Below are 17,069 nucleotides of genomic sequence, written 5' to 3'. Positions count from 1 at the left end.
TTCCCTTGCACTGTCTACTGACTGGTATCTGTGAGACTCTCCAAGCGTATCACTGACTTTCTTATTATTGAACCATTTTATTAGACCTCTTACCTATCTAACTAATATTGTTGGTGCCAAAGGCAAGACTGAGTGACTTTGTTTGGCGGGTCCTTTTATTTTTATTACAAGAGCTGGAAGATGGGTGTGAGTTTGAAGAAGCAATTTAAGAAGTATTTAGTAATACAATTGACATGATCAACAGGATGAGTACAAGCTTGGAGACCATTAACACAATTTTAAAGGGTTTGTGGCTTAAACTGCTGAAATTTGTAAGTAATTGGAAAACAACTGAACTTGGTAGAGGTTAGGTTAGCTTAAGTAGAGGCTAGTTTTGAGGTTTCCAAAGACCTCTAAATATTAGCTATGAACACACCTGACTTGAATCATTCAGGAATGCAGTAGAGCTAGGATGATATTTAAACATGAGTTTAAAGAATTCCGCACCTTCATGAGAAATGCAGAGTTTGTGACTATATGTGCACAGTAAAATATTGCTAACTTCCTGCTGACTAAGGTTCAGTCCCAAAAGATTGGGCATTTGGGCATTAGAATGTGAGGATTTATTTCAGGAATGCTATGCTATCTCCCCAGGTCTACCTTAGAAGTCCAGATGTCTCCTTGAGGGGGTATAGGAGGCCTGTACATTTATGTTCAGCACAGTTAAAATGAGTATTTACTGTTTTGGATGTAAGAAAGGGAGATGGAGCAACCTTAAATTCAACCATATGAAAAAAGTAGTAAGCAGCAACACTCTCTCATTCAAATTGGCGACAAAGCTGCAATATGAATAGATCAGCCATTCCTTCCTTGCAAAGTTAAGACATATGTTGCGTTCTTTGAAGAGTAAAAGATGAACTAGAACTCCAGAGATTACATTGTTCTTTGCAATGATGACCAAATGGCCAATCGGAGGTACAAATGATAATGCTGGTATAACAGAGTAAAATGTCTTTTCCAGATATGTGTTTGTCTCGCTTTTCATAGACAAAGCTTACACTATTCTATCACTCACAACTAATTTTCCAAATAATTACTCACTTATGAAAAGGTGTGCCAAATGGGTGAATACAAATCATCATGACCACTCAAAACCTTTTCCTAAAGTCACTGTAAGATTCAGTCTGCCGGCTGACATTGGCAAGCAGAATCAAAAGAAATTCTAGGTACCACTAAAGATTCCTATAGGGGTTAAAGATGGCAGAAGTCTGAAATTAATTTTAAATATAAAAAACATACCAGTAATCTATTAAAATCGTAATGTCAATAGCTTGACATGTTCAATAGGAATCAATGGGGCAAAAATGTGTGTTGGCTAACGTTAGTGCTAGAGCTGCTCCAGCTGAACATTCCTGCTTTGGGAAAGAGAGACTGATCTTTTTCAGCATGTTACTAGTGGAGCCAATGTCTAAAATGTTAGTCAGACTTAGGCGGTGAAATTGTCTTAGTGTCTTACAGCACTGAACTATATGATTTTTTAAACCTACCTCATGTAGTTCACTCAAACTTGAAACATCTTAACAGAACAATTTTGTTTAACACTTGTCAAAAACTATGTAACCTCACAGCAGTCTTTTGGTAGTAGTATTTATTTTTGAAAGATTCCACCATAAATCAGTTTGTAGTCGAAAAGATAGTATCACCAAAGTCAAAATTGTAATACATGAAAATACATGATAGTAACAGTATTTCAAAAAGCTGTATTTCAAAATATTTATAAAAATGACCAACTAGGCATTTTGAGACTGCCACCATTTTAGAGTAGGGCATGAAGACAGAAAGCACAGCATGTTAAACACTAATGCAGATCAGGTCAAAGATGAGCATAAATTCAATGAGCAATAAGGTAGGTTGTTGGATTGTGAATGATTATTGCATTGTGGTGTAGTGTTCTTTAAAATGGTGAGTTTTCAACTCCTTGGAGCAGAGTTGGGGTGCTTCTTACAGAATCAAGAATTTTGTTTCAGATCCTGGGTGCACAGATTGAAAAGGCCTTCCGCCTTATTTTTTCTTTTTTTCACTACTTAGTCTACAGACTTATGTGTCCTTTTTTGTTATAATATTTCCTTATTGGGACTAGAAAGTAAGTACAGGCATTTAACAAGCAGAAGCTGCACCATAACATAGTAGCACGTGCATCTATTAAGCTGTGAGTAATGCATCAAGTGAAAACAAAAGGACAAGCAAATAAAAAATCAAAGCAATAACAGCAAAACATTGTGCAAGAAACATGGCAGACTGATGGTGTCCTAGCAGTTAATGTGCCGAGAACCACTAAAGATGGTGAGCTTGTCTGCAAGGTAAGGAAAAGTGCTGGTCACGATAGCTTTGTAAATTATGCAACTGGTTCTGAAGATGGTTTGGATGTGGACATATTACTTTAGGCCTTGGAGGAGATGTGCTGCTACATGCAGGATGCCCTTAAAGGGTGCCAGTGTGGAGTCTGACAGCCCTTCAAGTAGGGCATTACAACCATCCAGATAAAAGTGTAGGAGAGGTTGAATAGAAGTTTGAAGTCACTTTCTGGAAGAAACAGTTTGACTTTGTAGGAAAAGAATCCTGGTTCCAGACCTGTACTTTTGGCAATGTGTTTGTTAAAGGTGAGATTGGTATCAGGGAGAATCCAAGTGACTTGGCATTTGGTGAAAGTTAAAGTTTGAGGTCGTAAAGGTTCCTGTCTTTGAGCCATATTTGTAATTTGTTTGCTGTTCTTGGCCAATAACAATAACTTTGCCATGGTTGGGTTGAGCTTCAGGTAGATGCAGTGTTTGAGGCATTGAGTGTCTGGCAAAGGGGATTATTTTAAGTAGAGTTGTGTATCATTGGCATATTAGTGAATCTTCATGCTATTATCTGTGAGAGAGCGCCAAGTAGTTCCATTTACTGGTTGAAGATGGAAAATCAAAGTATGGACACCTGGGGGATTCCATAGGTGAAAGGGATCTTTTTTGACCTGTGCATGTGGACAAACTGGTGTTAGCTGGAAAGGTAGGAGGAGAATGAATGAAGGACATTGCTGGTGAATCCCACTTAAGACCCAAGGGTGCATATAAGGATAAGATGGTTGACTGTGTCAAAGGCTGATAAAACATCCTGAAATATCAGGAGGCAGAGGTCATCTTCATCTGTGGTCAAAAGGGCATTGTCTTTGATGTGCAAGGTAGTGGCCTCTGACCTGCAGCATGATGAAAATCTAGGTGGGTAGTTGTGCAGTAGATGATTAACAGAGATGTTATCTTGAAGAGGTCATCAGGGTCTATTGTATGTTTCTTTAGCAGTGAGAGGTTCTGGTCTGTCTGAGGGCTTCAGGTAAGATGCCTTCAGTGAGGGAGGTGTTGACAATGGTAAACAGGGGTAACAGACAACCCTCAGAGAGTCCGTGGATGAAGGATGAAGGTAAGACATCTCCTTCATAGGACATGGCTTTGAAAGAATGGAGCATGTTGGCTACATCTGGGAGTGATGGGCCTTGAAGGCTGACCATTGCTGGATTCTACGGGAATAGGTGTGTGTGAGAGAGGATACACACTTGATGCTGTTGATGTGCTGTTGGATCTTGTTGGATCTTGTGCTTTATTTCACTGATGAAGAGGTTGATGACATTGAAATTGTTTGTGAAGTGAATAATTGGTGGGTCTGGCAAGGCATGATGCAGTGCTTGTTTGTCTTGATCAGTGTTCTGCTTATGTTGGTGGTCTCTGTATGTTACATAGAGGGACTTCAATTTCAAGAAGTTATTGGCAGCTCTGATTTTCTTCCACTTTATTTCCTGTCTGTGGGTAATCGTTTATTTCACCAAGGTCTTTAGAGTACTATGACGGTGAAGGCTTTGACTTGCACTTGTGCATTGTGATTGTAGAGTGGATGTTTACATAGCTTTCCAAAAAATTGTTGAAGTTATCTGATGGGTCATACATGGGATTGGTAGAGTGACTAAGCACATTGGACTTATTAGTGCCATTTTGGTTTGCCTCATTTTTGTTTATTAAATTAATCATCAGTATGGCAGGCTCAACTGTTGAAATAAAACTTTATATAAACTGTTTGTCTTGTTTGTCTATTGTTATGGACTAACTTTTTGTGTTCTGGGTCACTGTTCCACCTACAAATGTTTAATCATAATTCAAATCCCATTATTTATGGTTGGCAAAGTTAATCTCCAAATTGTATCTGTGAATGATAAGGGACTGAATCATTCTTTTAAGAGGTGGAAAACTGTGGATTATTTAGTCCTCATGAAGCTACATATGAAACAAACTTATAGGTTTCAGTCAGGAAACTCATATTAATGATAAAAGTTGATCCTCTTCGGCCAAAGAATGGATTGGTATGTTTCTTTGTGGCGTAAAGGAAGAAAGCATGTTTTTTTCTATCCCCATTTCCAGGCAACTGTAACCTAAATTTAATCACCATCACAACTCGGGGGAAGATTTATGTATGTCAACATTCAAACCTGTACATTTATTTTAACCTAGTTATTATATGTACTCCTAAGACTATCAATACCATCTTTTTAACAGACATACCTATGTCTTGGAAATGCATCTCTAATTGTAGGGGGTAATTTCTATTTAACTGATTAGTCCTTGCTACATATTATATCTCTACTGTCTTAGAACTGTACGTGTTAGGACCCCGTGACTAGCAGTGGAATTATGAAGGAAATTATGTAATCAATCTGGGAGGAGTCAGGGTGTGGTCTTAATGGTTATTGGAATATTGAGAGTTCAGTTACACCGAAGAGTAAAGACATTAACAATAGATGACCCCCCCATGTCAAGATGAGGCATAAATTCTGACACTGCAGTCTATGAAAACAATAAAAGTGCACATTTGAATGCCATTACTGACATCCTCTTTATGAATAATGAACACATCACAAATATTACACTGTGATTCTTTTAAAATATTTGTACAATGCACCACTATTTCCATAATTTCACACAAGAATAAATATCAACAAAGCGCTAAATCTGAAATACGAGTAGGTTATTTCTATGTTACCAAATATGTTTGAATTACAAAACAGTTGTTATGGATATAACTTGTTACTCAGTAACAGAGTTTCGATTTAGGTGTCTGATAAGAAAGCTAAATACTATTTTATTTATATGGACAGATGTTAGTAGTGCTGATGGTAACCCTTTTTTCAATTTCCACAGATATAGGCAATAATTTATATGTTTAATTCCATAGTGTACAATTAATTAGACACTGTTCAATTTCTGTTAGGATTTACTGTGGAAAACTATTAAATCTCTCAAATCTGGCACAATTCCTGGCCTTGGCCACATTCCAGCAGAATTTTATAAAATGCTTTTAACACAATTATCTCCCATTTTGGTATCCATGTTTCTTCAAATTAAAGATAATGCTGCAGTTGATAGCTCCTTTAAAAAACTATGTTCATTGTTCTACCCAAATATCTTTCTTATTATCTGCCGATTTTGCCGCTTCCCATGCCACTGGATTCAAGCTATCCTGGCTGATGAGGGGTGAAACCCCGAAACCGGTCCTAGGATGCTTGTTTCCGGTCCAGTGAGGACCTGGCTTGGCAGTTCGGGCTGGACTGTTCGCATGAGGAACAGGGTCAAGACTGATTTGCATATGGCTGGGTCCAAACTGGGGTGGCATGGTGAGCAAAAGAACGATGGATTAAACCCAGATCTGTGACTTTGGGTGAGTGTTTGACAATGTTCAGCATTCCGTCCATCACTTCTTGTTGTTTTTGCTTTGTCGCCCTAGGTGGGAAGGGTATGCCCAGACGTGGGTCCCGTGCTTCCCATGCCACTGGATTCAAGCTATCCTGGCTGATGAGGGGTGAAACCCCGAAACCGGTCCTAGGATGCTTGTTTCCGGTCCAGTGAGGACCTGGCTTGGCAGTTCGGGCTGGACTGTTCCCATGAGGAACAGGGTCAAGACTGATTTGCATATGGCTGGGTCCAAACTGGGGTGGCATGGTGAGCAAAAGAACGATGGATTAAACCCAGATCTGTGACTGGGGGTGAGTGTTTGACAATGTTCAGCATTCCGTCCATCACTTCTTGTTGTTTTTGCTTTGTCGCCCTAGGTGGGAAGGGTATGCCCAGACGTGGGTCCCGTGCTTCCCATGCCACTGGATTCAAGCTATCCTGGCTGATGAGGGGTGAAACCCCGAAACCGGTCCTAAGATGCTTGTTTCCGGTCCAGTGAGGACCTGGCTTGGCAGTTCGGGCTGGACTGTTCCCATGAGGAACAGGGTCAAGACTGATTTGCATATGGCTGGGTCCAAACTGGGGTGGCATGGTGAGCAAAAGAACTATGGATTAAACCCAGATCTGTGACTGGGGGTGAGTGTTTGACAATGTTCAGCATTCCGTCCATCACTTCTTGTTGTTTTTGATTTTGAAACATAACCAAAATTTCAAATTTTATGAAAATATTAGCTTATCCTCTTAGATTGACATCAATTTGACATTTGTTTCAACATTTTTGACCAAATAGTTTTAATGAAAGACGGGCTATCATCTCATAATACACTATGTAATTTTTATGGCCTTTTTTATTTTGGAACTTTTGAATTTTCTCTTGGTTTTGAACTTTTGAGAAGGTAGTTGCCAAGTTCCATTTAAAGCAATACATTTTTAAATGTTGGTCCCTGTGTTTTAAGTATGTTAAAAGCATTATATACAATGGCTCAAATGTAGTAATCCTTCTCTTGCCTTTAACCTATGTAGCAGTACTAGGCAAGGGTATTCACTTTCTCCACTTCTCCTTAGCTATAGAACTGTTAATATGTTGTATCAGTAGCTCTAATGACAATAAATCTATCATAATGAAGGATGCAGTGCTGACAATTCGTTGCTGTTTATTGAATGTCATTTGAATGTGATTTACCAAATTAACTATTGTTATGTTTTAGGCCAGTGGTTCTTAACCTATTGACTTCTGTGGACACCCACTTAAACATTAATGGATCCTACAGACCCCCACTGAATCATTAATAGTATCCAGCGACCCCATTGAGTCATAATTGCATGGCAGGGACCCCAGCTAAGAATTTTTGATGATTTGCAATGCAAAACATTACACAAAAATTACAGAAATGACAAATTATTGTTTTTAATACACAAACAAGTATAAACTTTTTTTTTTAAATGTTAATAGGAGGGTTGGGGCTTTTCTACATTCAAATGAGGCTTCTCATCATCCACACTACATTCTGTTTGATGCATTTGCACTGCCCTACAAATCAGTCTGAGAATACTAACTTAATTTTTAGTGTCTAATTTCAAAATCCTTCACATTTACCTAATATTTTAAAATGTTTAATGTTTACTTTTTGTCTTCCTTTTTTAAATACACTTTATTTACCTTATTATTTAATGATCTAAGCAGTTGCAGACACCCCTAACAAGTCCCGGAGGACACCAGAACATGAGTTACGGCTTCACTTTACAGATTAACAAAGCTGATTTTTTCTCTTGAAATATGGTTGTACTACCATTATGTTGCTTAATATTGGCATTTTCTGGTGCCACTCTAATTTGAAATATCTCAGTATTACTTTTTTTTTATTCGAATAAAAAATACATCATTTAAATTGTGAAAATACACACTTAAAAATCACTGAAAAAGTAATTAAATGGTATTTCTTCTATTTGAAGTAGCAAAGTAGAATTGCAGCTATCAATGTTACGATTCCATCATTCTGCCTCTGATGGGCACTGCACTATGAACAACTGAAGCCTGGAAATCACCACTATGACTCATCCAAAGTGCCAGTATGACTCCTTCCTCCTTTCTATTTCATTGTTGGACATATTGGAAGACCTATATTTGCTTACATGGATTACTGATCCCAGAATGCACTGCCAAGTAATCGCATAGGCCTGCATCTCCGTGCAATGCTTTCAGTCAGAGTAGTTGTGTTGTTCCTCAGCACTGGATTTTTTTGTCAAAGATGTTGCCTTTTTCCTTGATAAATTCCTATCTTGCATCTCCTGTAACCCATGTCCTGTTCCTGTGCAGCGTGCTACTAATAGAATACTCTTAGCCCTACATTGCATTTTTGCTTTACTCCCTTTTTTTTACAGTCCGGTGTATCCCCTGGGCTACTTAATTTCTAATTGTTCCTAGGATGCTCCTTCTGTTCCTGCTAAAACTTCCCTTTGCTTATTCTTTTAGTTTCTGTCATAGCTCTTGTATTTTCTCTGCCGTCTGCTAGATTTTGCTCCTTGCTTGTGTGTTCTTTATCTGTGTTTCATTTGCAATATCTAGTTCCCTTCCAGTTCCAGTCCCTTGCTTGCTACAGTTCCTTGCATCATTGTGCTTGTCCTGCACCTACGCTCTCTAGTTTTCCCTTAAATGCCTTGTTTTTTAATATTTGATAGTGTTCTTCGGTATCTTCCTTTCTTGCATTTTGTACCCTTCTCTGGTTCTTTGTGTCTGGCAAGAGTGCTATGTATACCTCAAATATATGTAAGAATATTCTTGTTGTACAGGGGTAGTCTCCTGGATTCCAAGAGGAAATTCTTGTCCCACCATTTGTCAGGTGTTACAGGTAGACTTAAGAGCCTTAAATGTGACAATGTGATACTGCTGATGTCATACGAATCTCCACAGTACCTCAAGCTGAATCCATAGTGGATTGTTTCTTGCATGTAGGTACACACATTGTTTGTGAAACCTATGATCCAAATGAAACTTCAGGCCAGCTGTCTTCTTTCTATACCATTTGTAAGGTTACTATTTGTAAAAGTAGCTTGCACACAGCATTGACTTTCCATATTGCTATGGGAGGTTATGAGTCCTTACCTGTGTATAACCTGTGTGGTAACCCAATGCTTTTGTCCATTAATGGTTCTCATCCCTGTTTATACACATTAGGGTTGCTTTGCCTTATCTGTTCAATCCCTTATCCTGTTTGTCCCTATCCTGATGTATGTGTTTGCCTTCTCCTCTGTATCGGTACACAAACTCTCAGCTTAACAGCCTATTTCCTGATCTTATGGGGTGCTCTCTCAGAGCCCCATAAGCAATGCTTAGTTTGTGAAAGAAAGAGTGCCAGTGTCCAGAGCACTGCTCAGAAGCCAGCGGCTGATGCAATTGAACATTGGCGGGCCCAATACAAATGCCGGTACTCTTTAATCTGCTATCAGACACTCCCTGACCCTTTTTCCTAACACTTGCAGGTTCCTGTTTTCTGTTTGGTTTGCTTTTAACAGTTTTGCTGCCTTTTTATTCCTCCGTCATTCTGGTCTGTGTGTTTTTCCTTTTCTTGCACTCAGTAAATATCTGATACAGGAAAAATAAGTGCCTGTCCGTACAAATAAGTGTTGGTACCTCCCACCGGCAACCACTGGCTCAAATTAAGCACTGTCCATAACAATTAAAACAGTTATTACTGCCCAAATATTATACATCTTGTCTATGCTTCCACTGAGATTTGTGTCTATTTTTTTTACATCAAATTGAGCAATATACGCATTTAATTTATGTGAACAAACAACCCTCCTGAATCAGCAACACCAAATGTAAAGCAATAATAAATGATGGAGGAATAGATATATTTCTGTATACACCAAGCTGCTTTCCTAGTTTCACAAAGCTCATTATGGTTTTGAGATATGGACCTACTGTCCTCTCCTAAATTGGCTTTAGTAAAACATAATCTAGTGATGCCTTTCCACTAACCAACAATCTTAACTATTAATAATAATAAACTTGGAAAAGTGTATCCGATTATTACAACTGTAAGATAACCTTTAAAATGACCAATGAATTAAGTTCTGTAAAGCTTAAGATAAAAGCAGGTACATATATAATAAGTCATAGCAACATATTTTCATCCATCTTAGAATTACAAAACATATTTCATCTTCCCACATCAGAATATCATCAGTATGAATTAGTGTGTAACTCTTTTCTCAATGCATCACCCAACCTTTATGCTCTTCCACCAGCATAAAGTTCAGAATTCAAGTAATGTCTAAATGTAGACAATGTGTGTGATCATGTAGCTTCTAAGTTATATATAGTAAAGTATTAGCACTAACTTCAATAGCTTAAACAATGCTATAGACTTTTGGTACTCTGAGCATATTGTCCCACTATCTCTTGAACAAAGAAATGTATCTGGCAAAGTAACATTTTACGTTGGTTAACGTTATCTCTCTACCAATCTAATTCATACCACATATGGACATCTTACACATTATTTTAAATAAAACTGCACAGTAATACAAAATATTTCAATTATAAACTTGAGAACAGTGCATTTATTATATGATTGCACATCTATTTTGTCATTACTGAATGGAAGTTTGAAATGTAAGTGGTAACATTCTTAACATCTCTGCCCCGAGCTCAATAAACCAAATTATTATTAAATTGAACACTGTTTCATGCTCATTGTCTTCTCCTCATATTGAATTATATGCCCTTCTAATTTCCTCAGTTTCTAAATCAATTACATCTAGTTAGAAGTAGTATTTTCTGCGTACACACACTGGATCTGGACAGTATTCAAGAGATAAGATGACAGTTTGAGGTTTTCTTTATAAGCATTTAAACCTTCAGCAGCTATAGCATGTTTTAGAAGCCTCATGACACATACATAGCTAATCTTTTCTTGGTCACTTAGGGATTCATTATAAGTTTGGCGGCCCCAATGTGAGACCGTGAAACCTGTGGCTAGGATGCCACTGCCTTGGTGGTGGCATCCCCTTGTCCTACTACAAGGTTTCCGCTGGCCTGATTTGAAATAGAGCATTCTCACCGGTCAGACCAGTGGGAACAGTGCTACAAAATACATTAAAGGATACGAGTGCTATCTCGTAGCACAGAGAGGGCCGACCAGCACCCTTGGAATGAGCACCGTCTGCATACATGGTTGTGGGCGGTGCAGGTACCCCTTGCCCCCGTGGCCCCTTGTACTACCTTTCCACCAGCCTTTTCATGGCAGCGTCCCAGCCATGAAAAGGCTGGCAGAAAGGAGGGTTGTAATCAGCATGGCGGCAACGAGTTCAGTGCCACTATGGCTGATTACACGCGCAACAACCGTCATGCCATCAGAAACCATGTTCCCGGGGGCGCGGCGGTCCTTTGGCGGTCCGACCGCCAAGGTCGTAATTTGGCAATCAGACCGTCAAAGCTGCGGTGGTCTGACCGCCAGTGCGAGTCTGGTGGTCTGAGGACTGCCAGACTTGTAATTATTTTTCTTATTGTACCTTCTTGTTACATATACGTCTTAGCCCTCTTTCACTTTCTCCTTTCATTTTGATTTTTACATAACAAGTGTTGTTTCAATGGTTTATATTTTTATGCTAAATAAATTATTGTTGAATATTGCATACCTTCTTAGTATTGGTTCCTGTATGTAAAATGTAATAAAATATTCTGCACATAAAAAGAATAGGTCTTATGTATGTTTAGCTTAAGTGTAGATCCTCTTAATTACAAATATCTGTGGGCTATATCTAGACCTTTACATCCCCAGAACTCAGGCCAAATCGAAGTCCACGGTTGCAGTTTGAAAGCATTTGAAAACATACATAAAATCTCTTTCAAACATCCTTTTCGATTGGCCCAGGAGATGACATCCTGATCCAAGCTCCACACATCTGCTCTTTAGGCGGTCGGATTGTAAATATATGTTTGCACCCTCTTCACATATTTCACAAATCCTAGAATTAAAGTCAAGGAGCTTTCCGTCTTAGAAGTTAATGCTTTCACATGTCACTTTATGCTTAGCTTGTTAAAAACGCTGCACATACAAATGCACACCCAAATGCCTTACACAAGAAAGTCAAACTTTTACTGGACGGTACTCTACCTGCTTTATTCCTTTTATGGAGATGAGTGGATCAGGAAGTGTTTTTGCAGGAGCAATTCATTACCAGCTTTCATAGCCCTTTAAGAGCGCATTAATTATGAATAATTATTTTGATAAACAAACAGGTGAGCTTATGAGAAAGCAGGGTATGAACCTCACAAAGCACAGCCACTGGACAACAATTATACTAGAGCCATTAACAATGGACACGTATAATCTTTTCATGAGACAGGCAAGTGGCCTTTGTGCTCCTCTAGGCAGAATGTCCTTTGTTGTCTCTGTTCCCTCAAATATTTACATGCACAATACCACTACTCCCTGAGCAGGCTCTGCCTTAAAAGCCATGTGCCCAAGCCGGGTCTCTGCTTTAATTATGTGTTTATTCCTTTTAGCGCGGGTTAGCAATTATCAGTTATTTGCAGGCAGTATTGGAGTGGATCTACATGCTATTTACCAAATGGTCATGCACTGCATATATGTGTTTTTTGCAGACAAATCATACTTTTATTCCAGTTCATTATTTTCATAGACGTTACACCATTAAATAAACCCTTGTAGACATCAGCCTGCATGCAATGCTATGAATATTTGCTTTGGAAACACACTCTATCCGGTTATGAGCCAGTTTTTAATCACAGAGGCCTACAATGCTGTGTCTGTACACATTGTCTGCTGCCTGCCTGTGGGGCCCGAGGTGGGCCGGCGTTGAGAAGCCCACCAGTGTCTGTTACAGGTTTAAGAGCTACAGCACAGAGGGTTTGTGTATCTCTGCATAAATGTAGAAATTTTACAGTGTAGGCATGGGCATAAGCTTTGATGAAATAGCAGGGAAAGTTAGATAATCTGCTGGAAAGACGTGTGTAAATTGCAATCTACAGGTTTGATTCCTTGTATGATAGCTGAGTGGATTAATGTGCCAGCGGTCGAGATCTGTGTGTGCATCCTGCAGGGTTTGAACAAGTCTGAACCAGAGAGAAAGAATGAGGTGGTTGAGGAGCCTCATCCACTGAAGCAGTAATATTTTCATAGAATAAAACTTCATGATTTCCCAGCTGTCTTATTATCATACCCTCAGCAGCCCTTCTAAAAAAATGTTACCTTTTAAAAACCTCTGCAGTTTCCAAAGTCTTTCTTCCAAAGTCATTCATGCCTCTTTGCCCCTGTGCACATTCAGGTTGTCTGATAGAATATGAATGCTAAAAATATTGTGTGGACAATATTGTGTCAAAAATATTGAGGACCAAAATATTGAGACGTAAGTGCAAATAAGTAAGTATAGATTTACTATTCTTAACTCCATCTATTCACATTGACGCTATATATATTTTTTCAAGGTACATATTTATGGAGTTAAGCATAGTAAAACTTTGCTTACACGTAGAAGCCTACCTTCACAATATTTTTGACCTCGATATTCTTGACAAATATTTTGTCCACATAATATGTTTGACTCAATATTTTGAACAAACACCCAGATTCATGGGTAGACAATAACCCAGGGCATCCCACCAACCCGTCTTACTGCAATGTCCCCATCTTTCATCATGCCATAACAACATATTCTGCACATGTTCTAAGCTACTACGTTCACACAGACTGCAGAAGTGTGCAGAAAGCACAATATTTATATGCATAAAGCAGCTGTTAACTTTCTTTTTCAGGAGTTGTGCAGTAGTTTCAAGATAGTTTTAAAGCTTCTTGTTGCTCAGAAGTGTGTAATTTCTGATATCTCTTTCCGTTCACTTCATTTATTGGTTTTATTGCAAAAAAGTGTCACACATGTAGCAGTTGAATGTCACTGATAAGTGCACTGAAACCATGGAAATGTCACACATAAGCAATCTGAAAACGTATCAGGTATGAAAATGTACATATTCTCAAACAGTACTCGATTTTTGCAACACTGATGGTTCAACCTTTACCCTATTTTACCACTCAAGACTTTCTTAAACAAGTTAATGATGTATTATATTGTTGTATTTTAAGTAAAGATGGCCATACCCTGCATAAGCCTTGGACACACAGATCATTGGTTTTAGGTCCACAGGGTGTCCCATCAACAACTCTGTCTTTCAGCTGATAATAGGCGGTGGTCCCAGCAACCTGGCAGAACAGCTTGCAGCGGTCTTTCATGAGAACTGGAAGAGCAAGTCAACATGTTCCACAGACATAAGATGGTTATAGGAACAAACACTTTTTGAAAAGTAATGGTCAGCAAACATGTTTGGTACTTACTACCACTATATTTAGGAATCCAGTGAACGCTTGCCGGAAGTCTGTTGATGTTTAAATGCTTTCCATCAAAACGAGAGCATTGCACCGCTCGAAAATCTTTACTGTTTTTTGGACACGAACCAGTGTTACAGGGTCGAAATTTCATTCTGCGCCCCACGCAGTACTTTCCTCCATTTCGTGGCCTATTCAAATGTAAAAATATTATATGCATAAGAATATTGCATTATATTCAACATTAGTTACATAAACTAAACCATGAAGCCATCGCTTTAGCAGATTTACAGACCTTCTTAGCTTAAAATCTATTTTTTTTGTTTTTTGCCTTTCTTTTGACTAGTTTCGTGTACCCGGTAGAATGGGAATTTCTATAAACTGATTGACATGTAAAATTCGCCCTAGATTGCACTACTGGGCACGCTTTTACAACCACGCATCGGATGACCATATCCATGTGATGCTATCCGAGGGGAGGTGTCACCTCTTTTACCTTGTGCACTGTGGGATGTGTCACAGCTTCGGCATCAGCCAGGTCCTTGAATAAAGTGGCCGCAACACTGAGGTTGCCTCGGGTGTTTCTACGTTCATGTTTACTTCCATCATCAAACTCTTACAAATTTCGAAAAAAACAGATGCCATGGTTTGATTCTCTGCAGATTCCGCTATAAGCTGCTTGCACTCCATATTTTTAATAAAGTGAGACCCCGTACTCCCATTCTGGCTCAGAACTCTCCCTTCCTCAGATTTGTGGATTAGTACAACTTTGATGCAAATGACCCTTTTTGTAGGGTTATAGCCATATTTTGTGCCTCTGATCCTGGATTTTTGACTGTATGCTGCATTTCGATTTCACCACTGCTGACCAGTGATACGGTGCTATTGCTCCCTGTGTAAATTGTATTGGTAATTGGTTTATCCATGATTGGCATATTTGAGTTACTAGTATGTCCCTAGTAAAGTGCACTATGTGTGCCCATAGCCTGTAAATCAAATGCTACTAGTGGGCCTGCAGCACTAATTGTGCCACCCACATGAATAGCCCTGTAAACATGCCTCAGTCCTGCCACGGCAGTGTCTGTGTGTGCAGTTGTACACCGCCAAGTAGGCCTGGGAAGGGCACCAACTTGCCAGACCCAAAGTTTCACCAAACCTTCACTTTTAGTACATGTAAGGCACCCCTAAGTAGGCTCAAGGTAGCCCCATGGCCATGGTACATGGTTTTTAAAACGTAGGGCATGCAATGGTGTGTTTTACATGTCCTGATAGTGAAATACTGCTAACTTGGGTTTTCACTATTGCAAGTCTTTGAAATATTGGATTGCCATAAAATATATTTTAAGTGTCATTTCCTATTGGGAGCATATAGAGGTATGGAGTTATGGGTCTCTGAACTCACAATTTAAAAATACATATTTTGGTGAAGTTGGTTTTTGAACTGTGCGTTTTAAAATGCCTGTTTTAGAAAGTGCACATTTTCTTGCTTAACAATTCTGTGTCTCTGCATGTCTGCTGAATGCATATCTGGGTCAGGATGACAGGTGGGCTGTTTGTGCATCCACTCTAGACAGTCACACTAAGGGAGCTGAGGTATGCCCTGCATATCCTGATGGCCCATCTCTAAGCTGATTGGTCTTCCTGAGCTAGAGAAGTGAAGGAGCTGACACTTGCAATACAATAGGGCTGAGCTTGTCTTTACACAAAGCAGTCTTCAACCTCGTGAAGTGTATCTGGGGCCAGGGCAGAGAATGCAGAGTCTTGTGCACTACAAATACTTTTCTTTCAAGTTTGCCTACTTCAAAGACAGAAATACGTATAAGTTCTGGACCTCTGACACCACATAGTTACAACACTTCTGGACTGAGGATACTCTGCAAGCATGGATGCTGTCGGAGGGACTGCCACTCTGCCTGTTGCTTTGTTGTGCTGGCTTGCTGCTTTCTGCTTTTGTCCTGGGAGTGAAAGAACTGGACTTTGCTTTCTACATCCTGCTTTCCATGGTTCTCTAAGGACTGGAACTGATCTTGCCTTCTATTAACACGTCTCAGGACCATCAAAGACTTCACCTGCCAGTGCCTGGGCTCATGCTGAGAGTCCTGACTTGCCAAGTGGGCCAAATTGAGTTCCAGGGCCCTTAAAAGTGAGCCCTGGTGCAATCAAGAAGAAAACTAAGCACATCAACTCTAGGCCGACTTCGGAACTGGCGCCGCTCTCTGACTCTGCACCACTGTCTTCAATGGAGCCATGGTCCCTGCTGAGTGCAACAACCATGGCCTACAACGCCGGCCCAATGCTGCCACAGCGCCTCTGAAGTCCTGCCACAGCGTGAGTCCCCAGTGGTGTGTCACTGACGACACGTGACACTACTCCGCCAGAGCACCTTTGGTCTTGTGGTGTAATCATGACACCGCAAAGTAGACACCTCATATCTTGACCTGCTGGATTCACTGACCCAACTGGGTCAGAAGGAACTGATGCCTCACAACCGACGCAGCATCACCTTCCCTGCAAAGGTAAGGAACCAACGCCTCACCTCTCCTGCCTAGCCGGAAGGATCCAACACTTTACCTCCCCAGGAGCACTAAGGAACCAATGCCACACAGGCCCTAGTGCTGCCTCACCTCTCTGTTTGCTTCTTCATCGATTTGCAAGGTACTGTACTTGGTGTCTGGGCAACTCCATGACCGGACCGCATTCCCGGGTGATTGGTGTTGGGACTGTTGGGAATGAGTCCCAGTTGGGGCTATTTTATTTCTAAGCACCATACTACAATTTAACCTTTGAAAATGGGTATCTTTACTTCTGTATGTTGGTTTTTTGTCGGTTTGGTCTGTTTTACTCAGAAAAATGTTGGCTATAACTGTTGTACTGTGGGTGTGTACAAATATTTTACACATTTAGGTTTGTGACCCCCATAGCCCTGACTACAGTGAGGGTCCCTACTTGGACAGGGTACAACCACTGCCAAATAGAGACCCCATTCCTA

At 39.9% G+C, this 17,069-nt stretch overlaps 1 protein-coding gene across 1 annotated transcript in view; it reads right to left on the bottom strand.

Moving 5' to 3' along the window:
• ADAMTS20 (ADAM metallopeptidase with thrombospondin type 1 motif 20) overlaps positions 1-17,069 on the bottom strand; it is a 1,292,194-nt gene that overhangs the window by 647,289 nt on the left and 627,836 nt on the right. Inside the window, exons 15-16 of the mRNA XM_069228834.1 lie at positions 14,090-14,271; positions 13,856-13,992 (exon numbers count right to left, since the gene is read on the bottom strand). Coding sequence (XP_069084935.1) covers positions 13,856-13,992; positions 14,090-14,271 — 319 coding nt within the window. The remainder of the gene's footprint in view (positions 1-13,855; positions 13,993-14,089; positions 14,272-17,069) is intronic.

Source organism: Pleurodeles waltl, chromosome 4_1 (assembly GCF_031143425.1).
Source record: "Pleurodeles waltl isolate 20211129_DDA chromosome 4_1, aPleWal1.hap1.20221129, whole genome shotgun sequence".
Lineage (NCBI taxonomy): Eukaryota > Metazoa > Chordata > Amphibia > Caudata > Salamandridae > Pleurodeles > Pleurodeles waltl.
This window is presented reverse-complemented; position numbering and strand designations above follow the sequence as displayed.